The 14718-nt window shown below is 35.7% G+C and overlaps 1 protein-coding gene across 2 annotated transcripts in view; it reads left to right on the top strand.

The window, feature by feature from the left end:
- LY75 (lymphocyte antigen 75) overlaps positions 1–14718 on the top strand; it is a 116321-nt gene that overhangs the window by 62249 nt on the left and 39354 nt on the right. For both annotated transcript variants that reach the window (XM_065931619.1, XM_065931617.1), the window contains exons 26-32: positions 2115–2280; positions 3697–3864; positions 5057–5173; positions 7003–7197; positions 9479–9705; positions 11078–11246; positions 13490–13639. In XM_065931619.1, the coding sequence (XP_065787691.1) occupies positions 2115–2280; positions 3697–3864; positions 5057–5173; positions 7003–7197; positions 9479–9705; positions 11078–11246; positions 13490–13639 (1192 nt within the window). The remainder of the gene's footprint in view (positions 1–2114; positions 2281–3696; positions 3865–5056; positions 5174–7002; positions 7198–9478; positions 9706–11077; positions 11247–13489; positions 13640–14718) is intronic.

Here is a 14718-nt window from a genome sequence, read left to right as displayed (position 1 = left end):
AAGAAAGCCTGTCATTGTTTTCATTGTTTCCCCATCTATTTGCCATGAAATGATGGGACCAGATGCCAGGGATCTTAGTTTTCTGAATGTTGAGTTTTAAGCCAACTTTTTCACTCTCCTCTTTCACTTTCATCAAGAGGCTGTTTAGTTCTTCTTTGCTTTCTGCCATAAGAGTGGTATCATCTGCATATCTGAGGTTGTTGATATTTCTCCTGGCAATCTTGATTCCAGCTTATGCTTCATCCAGCCGTGTTTCTCATGATATCTCTGCATATAAGTCAAATAAGCAGGGTGACAATATACAACCTTGACATACTCCTTTCCTGATTTGGAACCAGTCTGTTGTTCCATGTCCAGTTCTAACTGTTGCTTCCTGACTGCATACTGTTTCTCAACAGGCAGGTCAGGTGGTCTAGTATTCCCATCTCTTTCAGAATTTTCCACAGTTTGTTGTGGTCCACACAGTCAAAGGCTTTGGCATAGTCAATGAAGCAGAAGTAGATGTTTTTCTGGAACTATCTTGCTTTTCAGATGATCCAACAGATGTTGGCAATTTGATCTCTGGTTCTTCTGCCTTTGCTAAATCCAGCTTGAACATCTGGAAGTTCACAGTTCATGTACTGTTGAAGCCTGGCTTGGAGAATTTTGAGCATTACTTTACTAGTGTGTGAGATGAGTGCAATTGTGCGGTAGTTTGAGCATTCTTTGGCATTGCCTTTCTTTGGGATTGGAATGAAAATTGACCTTTTCCAGTCCTGTGGCCGCTGCTGAGTTTTCCAAATTTGCTGACACATTGAGTGCAGCACTTTCACAGCATCATTTTTTAGGAATGCTGGTGGAGAACAGTTCTGGATGAAATAGTTGGTGGTATTGAGGTTTGACTGCTTTTGCTATTTTTGATTCACTAAAGGGACTGCCTATGGCCTTTGCCCAATGTTCCATGTAAGCCAGTGATGCCAAATTGCCATGGGTTTCAGGAAAGCATACCTCAGTGGTCCAGTGAGTAAGGCCTGGTGCCCTGGGAGCACCACGGGAGAGCTCAGGCAGGCCTGTACTTGACAAGCCGTCACCTGCACGTCTGCAGCTACCTTGAAAGCCTCTCTCAAGACAGGTAGTCATGCTTTTGTCAGGATGTAAACAGAGATGTTAACAGGTTTCTAGCGCACAATAGAATGTAGTGAATAAGGAAGTTTCTCTTCAAAGACAAGTGTGAAAAGAGCGATATGAGATCCACAGGGCCTGAGAGTTTAAAACGGAGCTAACACCCATGTAACTCTTATTGTGTACCAGCTAGCCACTGATTTATGTCTTACCCGTTACCCCATTGATTCTAACCAGTGAGATTAATTGTTACATCCATTTAATAGAAGAAGGGATGGAAATGTGGCAAGGTAATATGACAATCAAAAGCTGACAAATGACTGAACCAGAATTCAAAACTAGTACGCGTAGCTCCAAACCAATGTTCTTTCCACTACTACACTATCTCTAAGTTAATCAGTGCTCACAGTGGTCCTTACTCCATTTTTGCTTTCTGATTTCCAACAACCAATGGTTCTAATTATGTGTGAGGCAGCAAAGCATAATGGTTTAGACTATGAACTCCAGTGTCTGATGGCCTGGATTTGAATCCCAGCTCACTGTGGTTTTACTTTCTGTGTGATGGTGCATGACTTCAGTTTCCTCATCTATAAAATGGATATATGATAGTACCTGTGTGCCTCATATGGTTGTTATTAGGATTATATAATATTTGCAAAGTACTTAAAACAATGCCTGATACATAGTAAGTGCTTTGTAAATATGTACTAAATATAAGGTAAAATTAAAAGTTACACTCAGTCGTGTCCAACTCTTTGTACCCTGTGGGCTGTAGCCCACTAGGTTCCTCTGTCTATGGAATTCTCCAGGCAAGAATACTGGAGTGGGTAGCCATTCCCTTCTCCAGGGGCTGTTGCCTACCCGGGGATCAAACCCAGGAGTCCTGCATTGCAGGTGGATTCTTCACTGTCTGAGCCACCAGGGAAGCTCTTATATCGACCACAAGGGTCAAAATCAAATAGTCGGGATAAGATGAAGGGTTGCCACTTAAAATATATTTCTTCTCCTTCCAGGATGAACTCAATTTTGGTTGGTCAGATGGGAAACATCTTCAATTTAGTCGCTGGCCTGAAAATAATGAACAACTTGAAGACTGTGTAGTATTAGATACTGATGGATTCTGGAAAACATTGGATTGCGATAATAATCAACCAGGCGCTATTTGCTATTATTCAGGAAGTATGCTAATTTCAAGTATTTTAACACTAATTGTTATCAGTCTTATGAGTAGTGGAATTCGGGGAAAATGGATTTGAAATCTTGTTTTAAAATTATAAAGCAATTATAATCTTGTCCTTTTTACAACAAAATTTATTGTGAAAATTTGTAATGAAGAATTATTATATGTTAAATATTTTGTCATTAATTTGTTATTTTAGATGTATTTTATCTTTATTTCTGTCAACAGATAGTAATTGGCCTTTGAGTTTTAAGTCCTTGTTAGCCTCATTTTGTGTACCTTTTTGTTTATGTTGCTATGGAAAACTTACATCTGTGGGCATTCTTTTGTAATTCTTTTCAACACTTCACATTTGTTTTATGAGTCACTGCTAAGATTGATTTAGTTGCAAATAACCGTAATGAGCTCACTTAAGAGAAATTTAGATCTTCAGAAACGGGGATAGAGCTGCACCTTCTGAGGAAAATGAGTCTGTAAGCCAGAGGTCTTCCACCTCTCTGTTCTGTGGATCTGCACTCTTATCTTTATATACTTTCTGCTTCTCTGCACATAGTGAAACATGGCAGCTCTGCAGCTTTCAATTTTAGCCATAACTGGAGATGAATTGACTGTCTCTGAATCCCACTTTTCATATCTGTAGAGAGAACCTGATAGACTCAGCTGAGTCAGATATGCAATCTCTAGCCCAGTCAGAGGAAAGTGGTTTTACAACTTTCAGGGGCCCACATTTGTGGGTTTGTGGTTAGAAAAAAGACTACTTCACAAAGGGAGTTGCCGTGAGCTAGGAGAAATACTGTACTGAATGGTCTGTACTACATATTAAATCAGTTTGATTGGCTTTGAGTAGAGCATATCTCTATTTGCATCTTTTTTAATGTATAGCCTTTTCATAAAATGAAAAAAAAAAGCTGAATTCAGATTTTCTAGGTGTCAGATTTTAAATTATTTCTATTTGCTTTGGTTAGAGCAATAACTTGTTTAGAACATCACATGTTTCATAAATATTTCTTTAAAATTAGAGAAGATATCAGTAACCAGAAAACTGAAGGTGCATTCCCAAAGTTATATTTAGGTACCTATTATTATATTTGTATGGTTTCTCTGACGTGGTCCTTTGTATTTGAAGTCTGGCAATACAGGAAGACAGAAATTGCATCTAAGCTAATAACACTTCATTATCCATATTATTCTACTCATTCCACATCAGGGGAAAGAAAATTGTATTAAATAATTTCCTTCCTACAGAAAGCCAGTTAAGAGGTCACATTTTATCCAAGCATAAACAGAATAAACATCACCAAGTTATTATTTCTTGGCTTCCTGAATATTTCCTACAAATCAGGTCTAATTACTATGAACATGATTTAATATATATATATGCAATTAGAATTCTTAACCATTAATTCTTTTTCTAGATGAGACTAAGAAAGAGGTCAAACCAGTTGACAGTGTTCACTGTCCATCTCCTGTTCTAAATACTCCATGGATACCATTTCAGAACTCTTGCTACAATTTCTTGATAACAGAAAATAGATACAGAGTAACAACACAAGATGAAGTTCATTCTAAATGCCAGACACTGAGTAAGTATCTCATATAGCCACTGTATGTTACATTATGCTCTTAAAACGAATCTCACCTGAGTGCATTATAAATATTTCTCATTAGCAGTAGTAACAAGAACTCAACAATATCCATCTCCTCATTTCTGCATTGTCAATGACAAAGTATTAAAATTTGTGTTTAGTTAAAATGGAAAGTATATGAGTTCCTTCATTTTTAACCTATCCATTAGAGACCTAGTCTGACTTTACATGTATAAACAAAGTGGATTCTACTTACAAGGGAAAAGAAATGACACTGAGACTAGGGAACTGGATGTTAAATCAACTCAGGCTGCAGGCAAAGAGGAAATAGGTTAGTCTGAGTTGCTAAAAGCTTAGATAAGCTATAAAGAAGCACCTCTGCTTGAAAGAAATACAGATTTCATACTTTCAGCTCTCAAGGTTATCCAGATATTTCCTATGAGGTCCACTGAGGATTTGTGACTTTTTAACAGTGGACCCATCAACTTTGTAGAAAATCCCTAGGGAAGGTATCAAACCATTATTCCCCAAAGTGTGCTCTCTGGAACACTACTTTTAAGAGGTGTTCTATTAAAAAAAAAAAGATTCTTAGTAAAAGAACAAGGATGAGAAATGCCACACATCTTTGTTTCCTGTTAAAACATTATCAAATATACATTAGCATGTACTTTGAGAAATACTGGCATGAATGAAGTAGTTTAACTTTGGTTAACTGTTGTTTGTAAAGTTCTTTTCAATGTAACTGTTTTCTGAGGAACCCCTGAGGAACACACTTTGAGAAATATTAAACTTTTAAAAACTTCCTGTAAAACAGTGATCTCTAAGGAAAAGGAAGATTTTTTACTTTTAGCCCATTCAAGAGGTTTTATTTAATAGTCTTTGACATTGTATCATTAATATACGTGGATTTATACCAACTCAAGCCTTTTGAGGAGAAGCAAATCAGTGTTTCAAATTCTCTACTCAACTACTAGTTTTTCACTATTCTATGAGACCAAATTTAAGATCAAAATGTTTGAAAACTTCTCAACCTATTCATTGTAGTACAAGATGGTTTTAATTTATGTCTCTTATTTTCTACTGTTGTTTGTTTTGAAGTGTATTAAACTGGGAAGTAAAAATTCCTAAATCTATCAAACAAAGTGTTCTAAATAGTTGTTTGAATTATTGGCTATTTTTTATTTAACAGATCCAAAATCGCATATTCTGAGTATTCGAGATGAAAAAGAGAACAACTTTGTTCTTGAGCAGCTTCTACACTACAAGTACATGGCTTCATGGGTCATGTTGGGTATAATTTATGAAAGTAAGTTGTAAATCTACTGTTTTTTTCTATATTCATAGTTCATTATGAACTACTTGTTTATCACATTGTAAAAGTATAGCTTTCAAAGTGTTTGTTTATCAACATACAAAATTATAATTATGTACTTAGTATAACTTACACAGATACCAAGGTAGTTTTTGTGTCTCTGCCCTGCCACTAAAATACCTTTGCCACCAAGCTTAGAGTTTAATGGTGAAAAATTATTTCCTTTTTCCACTCTCCCTCCTAGCAGTACAAGACTAACTAAAAATGACTGTACTCCCACATAAATCTCTAATACTTACTTTATATCTCTAGGTGTATGAGCTGAGTGAGAACAGAAGTACACTTCTAATGTTGCATTTTTGGGTTTATGTCATTGGTTTGGGGTACACATTAGAGAAGGAGAGACATAGTCTGCCAATGGACTAGAATGTTTGAGATTGTAATGCCACAAACCCAAGATATAATTGCTATGAAACTTTTTTAAAAACACAGACTCTAATATAGGAGAAGTAAGACCAATTTAGAAAGATACTCATTAAGAGGTGTCCTAAAAATCATAAAATTTTGAAATTAGAAAAAAAAATCACTCTCTGGGCATAAAGCCTCAAAAACGTATATTTACCCAAAGAGGGGCCTGAGTGAGAGGCATAGGACAATGATAGCTAGACGTAGGGTAAACAAAGAAGCTAAATTACCCAAATCTGGCCATTTTAAAAATAGTCTACTCTTTGCTATCTAACCTGTCTCTTTCTAAAAACCACTCAAGATTTTCTTGTTTATAGCTTGCAGATGAGTTAACAAAAATTAAGCTATCAAGCAATGACTAAGACTTGGGTTGCCAGCTGAAGATAAGTTCATCATGATGGGATTTAGTTGCCCAAGTCTTTTCTCTAATGATGCTTGAATACTCAGATTTGGGGATGGAAAAAAATGGAGAGGAGCTAGGTAGACGCTTCCCATTTTGGAAAAAAGTGAAAGTGTTAGTTGTCAGTCCAGCTATTTGCAACCCCATAGACTGTAGCCCTCCAGGCTCCTCTGTGGGATTCTCCAGGCAAGAATTCTAGCTTTACCTGAAAGTGACTGAGGAAACAGTGATCTTGTGTGGAGCAGCAGAAACTAGACCCAGGATATAGTTAGAGATTTCAATTGTACCCTCTGCTGTACCTTCTTAGTTATGTTTTCAGAAACAACCGAGGACTTCCCTGCTGGTTCAGGGATTAAGAATCCATCTGCCAATGGAGGAGACATGGGTTTGATCCCTGGTCCAGGAAGATCCCACATGGCATGGAGCGGCTAGGCGCATGTGCCAAAGCTACTGAGTCCATGCGCCTGGAGCCAGAGAAGCCACTGCAATGAGAAGCCCATGCATAGCAATTAGAGAGTAGCCCCCATTCACCTTACCACAACTAAAAAAATCAGTTGACATAAATTGTGCATAGTTTAAGTCCAGTTTTCTACCACTAGTTTTATAACATGTTAATTTTTTAAATAGTTATGTTAATTTTTATCACAATTAAACATACATGTATAAAAAAGTGAATATTGGATGAAATAATAACAAAATGTTAAATTATTTCAGGATGATAGAATTGTAAGTAAATTTTATTTTTCATATGTATAATTTGTACTTTCTAGGTTAAAAGTAAGCATTGTTTACTGTTAAAATTGGAAGCTATTTTAGAGAAACACACATAAGTATACAACCTTTAGAATGTTGTAAATAAAGATAGAAAATTACTTGAGTTTGAGATATTAACCTTGTAACTGTAATTCAAGTCTTAATTTAATCTCTAAGCATAGGAAAAAAAATGTTTCTTTTCTAGATAATTCTCTTATGTGGTCTGACAAGACTACGCTGTCATATACACAGTGGAGGTCAGGAAGACCAGCTATAAAAAATAGCAAGTTTGTTGCTGGCTTGAGTACTGATGGCTTCTGGGATATTCAAACCTTTAATGTTGTTGAAGACTTACTATACTTTCACCAGCACAGCATTCTGGCTTGTAAAATTGAAATGGGTAAGTATGCTAAGGCAGAGTTTCTACTGCAGAGAAAGAGAATGTAAAGCCATTACCTCCACTAGTGGGCATTATGCAACTGAATTTTCTGAGTAGCTCCCTTGTATTCAGTACCATGAGAAGCACCACAGAGGTTTTGGAGGAAGACACACTCCCTGTTGTCATGGTCTTGATCTCAAGGAGTAAAATGAATGCAGTTGGGAAAACAGCATTAAATGTTTATTGTTGTTTTATGTAGGTTAGTCTTAGGTTATTTAGTATGTACAGGCTTAAATTTGTTGAGAAATCAAGACACCAGTGAACACAGATATAATGAAAACTAAGAATGCATTGAGGAGAGAAGGAAAAACTTGGTTGGGCCTTGGAGGGTGGATAAAATTTCTATGAATAAGAAAGTATGTGTGGGTAGTTTTGACAGTCTAGGCTAAAAATGCATGTTTCTCAACTTTGCATAATTCCTTAAATAAGTCTACTTTTTAATGCATATCAGGTTTAAATTTTTTACAGCTTAAAAACTGTCATTATGGCCATTCTGCTCTGAGCCCTCTGCTAACATGGAGCCCATCACAGTCACATCTGGGCCCACCTTTTCCCTTCATACTCTTGGAGAATAACTTTCAGATGCACCATTTCTATCAACAATCTCCAGGAATTCCCTACTATAAGTTATTTTGAGTTCCTGTAAACCTTTGAGACTTTTTAGAAACCAGTGTCTCTTCTAAATTTCTAGGCTTTCTCCCAGTCTCCGTTTTTTCCCACCATTTTTGGTTCGTTAAAGATCTTTTCCTGTCAGGCTGATCTCTTAATTGTCCACGTACAGTGTATACCCTTTCTCACTTGTACCTTTATTTATGGGTTTTTTCCCTGCCATGATGTCTTCTACCTTCTTTCTTTTCTTTTTCTTTTTTAAATAAAACTTTAACACGAATAGTTTTAGATTTACAGAAAAGTTGCAAAGATAGTGCAGAGAGTTCCCATATACACTGTAACAGGTTTCTCCTGTTGTTGACAGCTGTCTGAAGTATGGGACACTTGTTACAACAAATAAACCAATATTGGTAGATTATTATTACCCAAAGTCCATGTATTGTTCAGCTCTCCTTAGTTTTTACTTCATGTTATTTTTGTGTTCAGGAATCCATCCAGTATACTACGTTACACTTGGTCATCATGTTCTCTTAGGTTCTTCTTGACTATGGTAGTTTTTCAGATTTTCTTTCTTTCCTTGACAATTTTGAGAAGCACTGGTCATGTGATTTGTAGAATGTCCCTCAGTTTGGGTTGGCTGATCTTTTTCTCATGGTTAAACTGGAGTTACGGGTTTGGGGTTTAGGGAAAAAGCCAAAGAGCTAAAATGTCATCCTCATCACATCCTATGAAGGATATATGCTCTCAACGTAGCTTATTACTTGTCACTGTGGGTTTTGACCTTGATCACCTGGGTCCAGGTAATGTTTGTTAGCTCCCTCCACTACAGAGTTGCTCTTCTTCCTACCTCCCGTAGCGTACTCTTAGGAAGTTACCACACTCAGTCCTCACTTAGGGAATGGAGAGTTGTTTTCTACCTTCCTGCAGTGGGGAGTATCTACATAAATAACTTGGAGTTCTACATAGGAGAGTTGTCTGTTCTCTTCCATCTAAAAACTCATTTAGTCATTTATTCTTATCAGTTTGTGATCATGGTTTTTTTTTTATACTTTGGACTATAATAGACTGTATTATTTTAATATTTTCCTTGAATTTTTCCAGATTTGGCTGTTGGTCCTCTTTAACATGGCTTCTGTGTCCCTTTGAAATACCCTCATAATTGTGGTCTTGTTATTACTGTAGTTGTTTGATTGTTTTTAGTTGACTTTCTGGTTACTATATTTCTTTTTAGAACTAATTTCAGCTAACCAAAATCTGGAGACCTAATTTATTAAGCAGGTTTTCTGACTCTCTTAATTCAGATGAATCTTTCCTTTTCCAGTCAGTCACAAGTATTCTAGTGGTTAATTGTTTTGCCCTCATTTCAGGTGGTGGTGTTTTCTGTGCCCAACTAATATGTGAGCTCCTTAAATGAAAGACAGTGTTTATGCCTTTTTTTAATCACCCAGACAATTGTAATAGTTAAGAGCCTATTAAATAAGCTGTGGCAATAAGAAAAAAAAGTATGCATTTGACCTTCTTATAGTCCAATTTTATTTAACTTTTGAAATGGTTGTATGTGCAATATTACCCAAATTATGTATTTTAAATAATTTAAATTTAATCACTAACACTTTTAATTTAAATATTATAGTTGACTACAAGGAAGAATATAATACTACTCTGCCACAGTTTATTCCATATGAAGATGGTATTTATAATGTTATTCAAAAAAAGGTAACATGGTATGAAGCATTAAATGCATGTTCTCAAAGTGGAGGTCATTTGGCAAGTGTTCATGACCAAAATGGCCAGCTTTTTCTGGAAGATATCGTAAAGCGTGACGGATTTCCACTATGGGTTGGGCTCTCAAGTCATGATGTAAGTCTTATTTTGTTTTCCAGAAACTTTCGAAGTATGTTAGAGGGTCGGAAATTTGAGCATAAAATATTAACTCAAAGTGTAACATCAGATTAAGTCCTGGGATTGCATTTGCATACCATAGTGCTTTCTCTCTTTTCACAATGTAGAACAGATAGAAGACTAGGGCTCCTGTCCAGGACCACAGCTGCCCTAGACCCTGCCAAGCCATCCTAAGGACTCAGTAGGTTAATATCTCAGCAACAGCTCTGTTACCTATTTGGGATGGACCAGTGAAGAGCTGGTAAAAAGGGAATGGCTTGGGATCAGAAAAATCTGAGTTCCAATATGAGTGGCAGGTCTTCTATCTATATGTTGGGTGACCACAAGCAAGTTATTATACCTTTGCAAGCTTATTTCCTCATCTGTCAAATAGGGGTGATGATATTTTCCTTAATAGAGGATTATTAGCACAAAATTTGTATTGGGGTGAGGACAGATACATGTATACATATGGCTGAATCCCTTCATTGTTCACCTGAAACTATCACAACATTGTTAACTGACTATACTCCAATACAAAATAAAAGTTAAAAAAATTATATTAAGTGCCAAGTAAAACTCTTAACTACATCTAAAATATAGATGTATATTTTCACCCCACTTCCCCCTAGAAATTAACACTATTTGAAAGTAATCCTCTGTTGGTAAACCTGCCTTTTGTGCACTATTTGAATCCTATTAAGTAGTGTATATGTGTATACATATATATGTATATATGTACTGATAATAACATCTAGTATAAAAAATACAGTCTGTTGAGATTAGAATGGAGGCCTAATCTAAATAAAGTGGGAAAAGTAAAAGGATGGCAAGTTAGGATTAAAGAATCAAGGACAAATCAAAAGTAATCTTCCAATATGAATTTCTTGGGAACTATTTTTCTCTTCCAGCCCCTTGCTGCTCGATAACTTCTGTAATATGAAAAAAATCAAGCCAGGGACACAAACCACAACACTGTAAAGCATAAAAAACAGTATTTAGAGTAAATGAAGATTGGGATTGTAAACCTGCAATTGTGACAAGTGGAAGCCATTTCCATGTCATCTAATTTCTAGTGTTATGTAAACTCACCCCTAAAAAAAGAAATCTAGAGATAGAGTGTAGTAACTCTATCTCTAAAGTCCTATTTAAATTATATGCCAGAGCAGATGTCTCAAATAAGTGCATCAAAAGTAAATCCCTGGTTTTACAAATATGTTCAGATCTATAGTACTTATAAGCAAATAATTAACACTGCATTCCTATACTTCTTAAAGTGTGCATGTTCATCTCAATGTTCTTTTGAAGTCATACATATGAATTCAGATTATCACTATTATTCTTAATACAGGGAAGTAAATCAAGTTTTGAATGGTCTGATGGCAGTGCCTTTGACTATATTCCATGGAAAGATAAAAAATCTGCTGGAAATTGTGTTGTCTTGGATCCAAAAGGAATTTGGAAGCATGAAAACTGCAACTCTGTTAAGGATGGTGCTATTTGTTATAAACCTACGGAATGTAAGACTTGATTTCAAATAGCTGTATATTTACTAAACCATCACATTTGTTTTATGTACCTGATTAAGTAAGCAAAATAATGTTTATAGATATTAAATAAGGTTTATTCACAAATCCTAGCAAAATAATTTTGATACTTTGTGAAGAGAAACAAATATGATATGCCCATTCAGGGAATTTGTTCTCAAAGATTTTCAACTGTTCTGTTACTCAGTGAGTTTTACTCTAGAATTTATGAATTTTAATTTCACTTAGCAGTGTTTTTCAGAGAGTGAGATTCTCCTTTTTAAAAATGGGTTCTACAGGATATAGATTTGAGAAAAATCTTAGGTGATTTACCATATTAATGGCTCTGAAAGTTTTTATAGTAAAGAAATGTTTTGTGTAACTAAACATTTTCCAAATGTTTCTACTATAGAAAGTAGAGAAAAAAAAAAAATAGAAAAAAAAAAAAAATAAATAAATAAAAAAGAAAGTAGAGTGGTGATTGCTGCAGGAAAGAAGGAATGAGGTGTTATTATTTAATTGGAGCAGAGTTTCAGTTTTGCAAGATGAAACAGTTTGGAGGTGGATGGTGGTGATGATTACTTAATAATGTGAATGTACTTCATGCCATTGAACTGTACAGTGAAAAATAGTTACAATGGTAAATTTTACATAATGTATATTTTATCCCCTTTCAAACAAAATGGAATCTTCTTGACAGGAATATAGCAAACTTACCACAAGGCTGGCCCTTGCGGGGAAAAAATAATGTGAGAGTTGGAAGCAAAACTCAATAAAGAACAGTAAGAAAAGAAAATATATGCCGTTTAAGACAGGCCATTTTCAGCTTGGACTAGAAACAAATAGACTTTGAAGATAAGGCATTTCCATATGTTCCCAGTGTATGAAGAATTGTTTTTAAAGCCAACCCATTCATAAAAGTCCACTAGTCCTAGCCATGCATTGGTAGCCAGTGTTCAGCATGTTTTGAATCTAAAAAAACAACACACACCATTGCCTGTGCAGTGATAGAGTAGTCAGCAGTATATTTTTTGTCAGAGATACTATTTTCACCATATGATAGAATCAAGCACTTGTTAGTAGCATCTTCCTCCACCACAACCTTAACAAAGAATTGTCACAAGTCTTACAGACTTCGCAGGTTAATTTTTAGATGACTTTTGGTCATCTACAGCTAGGAAGCTTACCCAGGAGTAATCAGTTTTCAAACTGAAGGAAGACTTAGAGCCCAAACTAGTGGCATTAGTGAAAAGTGTGGAGGCAGAAGTCAATCAAATAACTAGATTTCAAAAAAGATTGAGCCCGAGTGGAGAAACAGGATAGAGAAGCAGAATAAGGAATGGAGAACCATCCTGAAGTCTCTAGTGGGAAAGAAAAGGGCAGTAGCCATTCTTCTGGAATCATAGGGATCATAAATGAAAAGAATTCTACCAAACTGCAATGAGGAACAAAAGCAGGAAAGCCTTCAATGACTGAAGGACATGCAGACCATGCATAATGCTTAGAGAACAATGGTATGGGTTGAGACCACTGGCCATACCAGATCAGATATTTGATTCAGATAATCTGTAACCGGTCAACAGGATGCTGGCAATTTACTTTCCAGTTCTCATACTCTCTGCTGTTGGAATTAACAATGGTGTTAAGGGGAATAGGCTTCATTACACGGGCTTCTTGTGTTATAGAGAATGACTGAAAATTAAACAGTTTACATGGAAGCCAGGGGAATTGTTCAGAGCTGAGAAACCACACCTCCTTTTTTTTTGGCTTGAGATAGATATTTCAGTGCTGATCTGTTGTGCTTTGTAAACAAGTTACCAAGTTTTCAATGTGGGTATGATTTTTTTTATGGCAAGGTAAAAGTAGATCTTTGTGATCAATACAAAAAGGAATCCAAAGAAAGAAAGAATTTTAATTATTATTTCAAATTTGTTACAGGCCTACCCAGCCTTGTCTTTTCTTCTCAATTCTTTCTAGTTGTTTTTACTTTAGTCTAAATTCATCTTAGAGAGTTAAGTACTTTCCTCTCTATTCTCAGTTTTAAAAATGATTTTCCAAAAAGCTAATGAAATTGCGTTCTCAGAGTGTGGGCTATAGCCCTCTCTGATGTGTATTGAAATTGAATGCCTCTTACCTACAGGAACCATGTGAGATTTTACCTACAGGTATCAGTGAGATTTTAAAAGCCAGTCATATTTTTCTGTGCATGTTCACAGTTATGTCTGACATTTTTACAGCTAAAGAGGTGTCCTCTTATACTTACTCATCAAGATGTCCAGCAGCAAAAAGGAACAAGTCACAGTGGATTCAGTACAGGGACCATTGTTATATGTCTGACCAGGCATTGCACAGTTTCTCAGAAGCCAGACAGTTTTGTTCAGAGCTTGGTGAGTTAAAATGTGTTGATTTTCTTTGCTCAGTAATTTAGTCATTAGAATTTTTCTTAAGGAAACCCTTTAGAATAAATATTATATTTTTGAAAATCTTTGTGAAGCACTCACTAATTATAATAGCATTATAACCTAATTGCCAGTGGTTCAGAAATGGTTAAGTATTTCATGATATATGAACTCAATGGACTACTGGAACAGCCAGTAAAAAATGATCAGTATAAGAATAAGTAGATGGTATATAAAAGTAAGTGGGAAGAAGTAGAATAAAAAATTGCTAAATAAACTATTATGTGAAAACACTGACAAATGAAACCATTTTAAATACAGCTAGATATGCTCAGATGAAAGGATTAAGAAGCAGATTTTTTGTAAAGTTGATTAAGTAGTAAATACAAAATTGTAGATTTTTCATTACTTAGTCATTAATAAGTAAGTTTAACCTGACCAGGGTAACAAAGTCCAAGAAGCATTGGTTGTTCATTCTGCAAAACGGACCCGTGGCCCACATCTCTGAACACTATAGGGGACAGGACTTTTAATCTTCAGATTTAACTAAAATGAAAGAGCAGCCATGATTGACTCCCTCCCATGAGAATCTTAGACCGTAGTCAAACTGTGAAATAACTTCTAAGGAGACCACCTAGAGTATTTCAAAGACCTGCATCCTTAGGTAGCAATTTAGGCAGATGACATTTATCTTATTTATTTTGCTATGTTATGGAGACACTTTACTGATTTAAAAATCTCCTTGTTACCGCTTAGCTACATGATGGAAACTTTTATGTGAGATTAGTATTATAAAAGGTAAAGTACCCGCACACTGTGGTGATCTATAGAGGAGAAAATGCTTTCCTTTGCCCTTCTTTTAATACTTCACACCACAAAAGACATGCTTTAGTTCAAGTATGGATAAACTTGTTCGGATTGAAGACTATTTGATTCCATTTTGGATTAGTTTCCAAGTCCCGGTATTATTTTGTTTCTATCCCTTGCCTGATGCTGGTGATAGTGCTATTATCTCTGTGGGTTTAAGGCAGCCTATCAAACTTGAGGAATACTCACTCATTCAATTC

This window comes from Muntiacus reevesi, chromosome 3, assembly GCF_963930625.1.
Source record: "Muntiacus reevesi chromosome 3, mMunRee1.1, whole genome shotgun sequence".
NCBI lineage: Eukaryota > Metazoa > Chordata > Mammalia > Artiodactyla > Cervidae > Muntiacus > Muntiacus reevesi.
The sequence above is the reverse complement of the archived record's forward strand: the minus strand, read 5'-3'. Positions and strand labels throughout refer to the sequence as shown.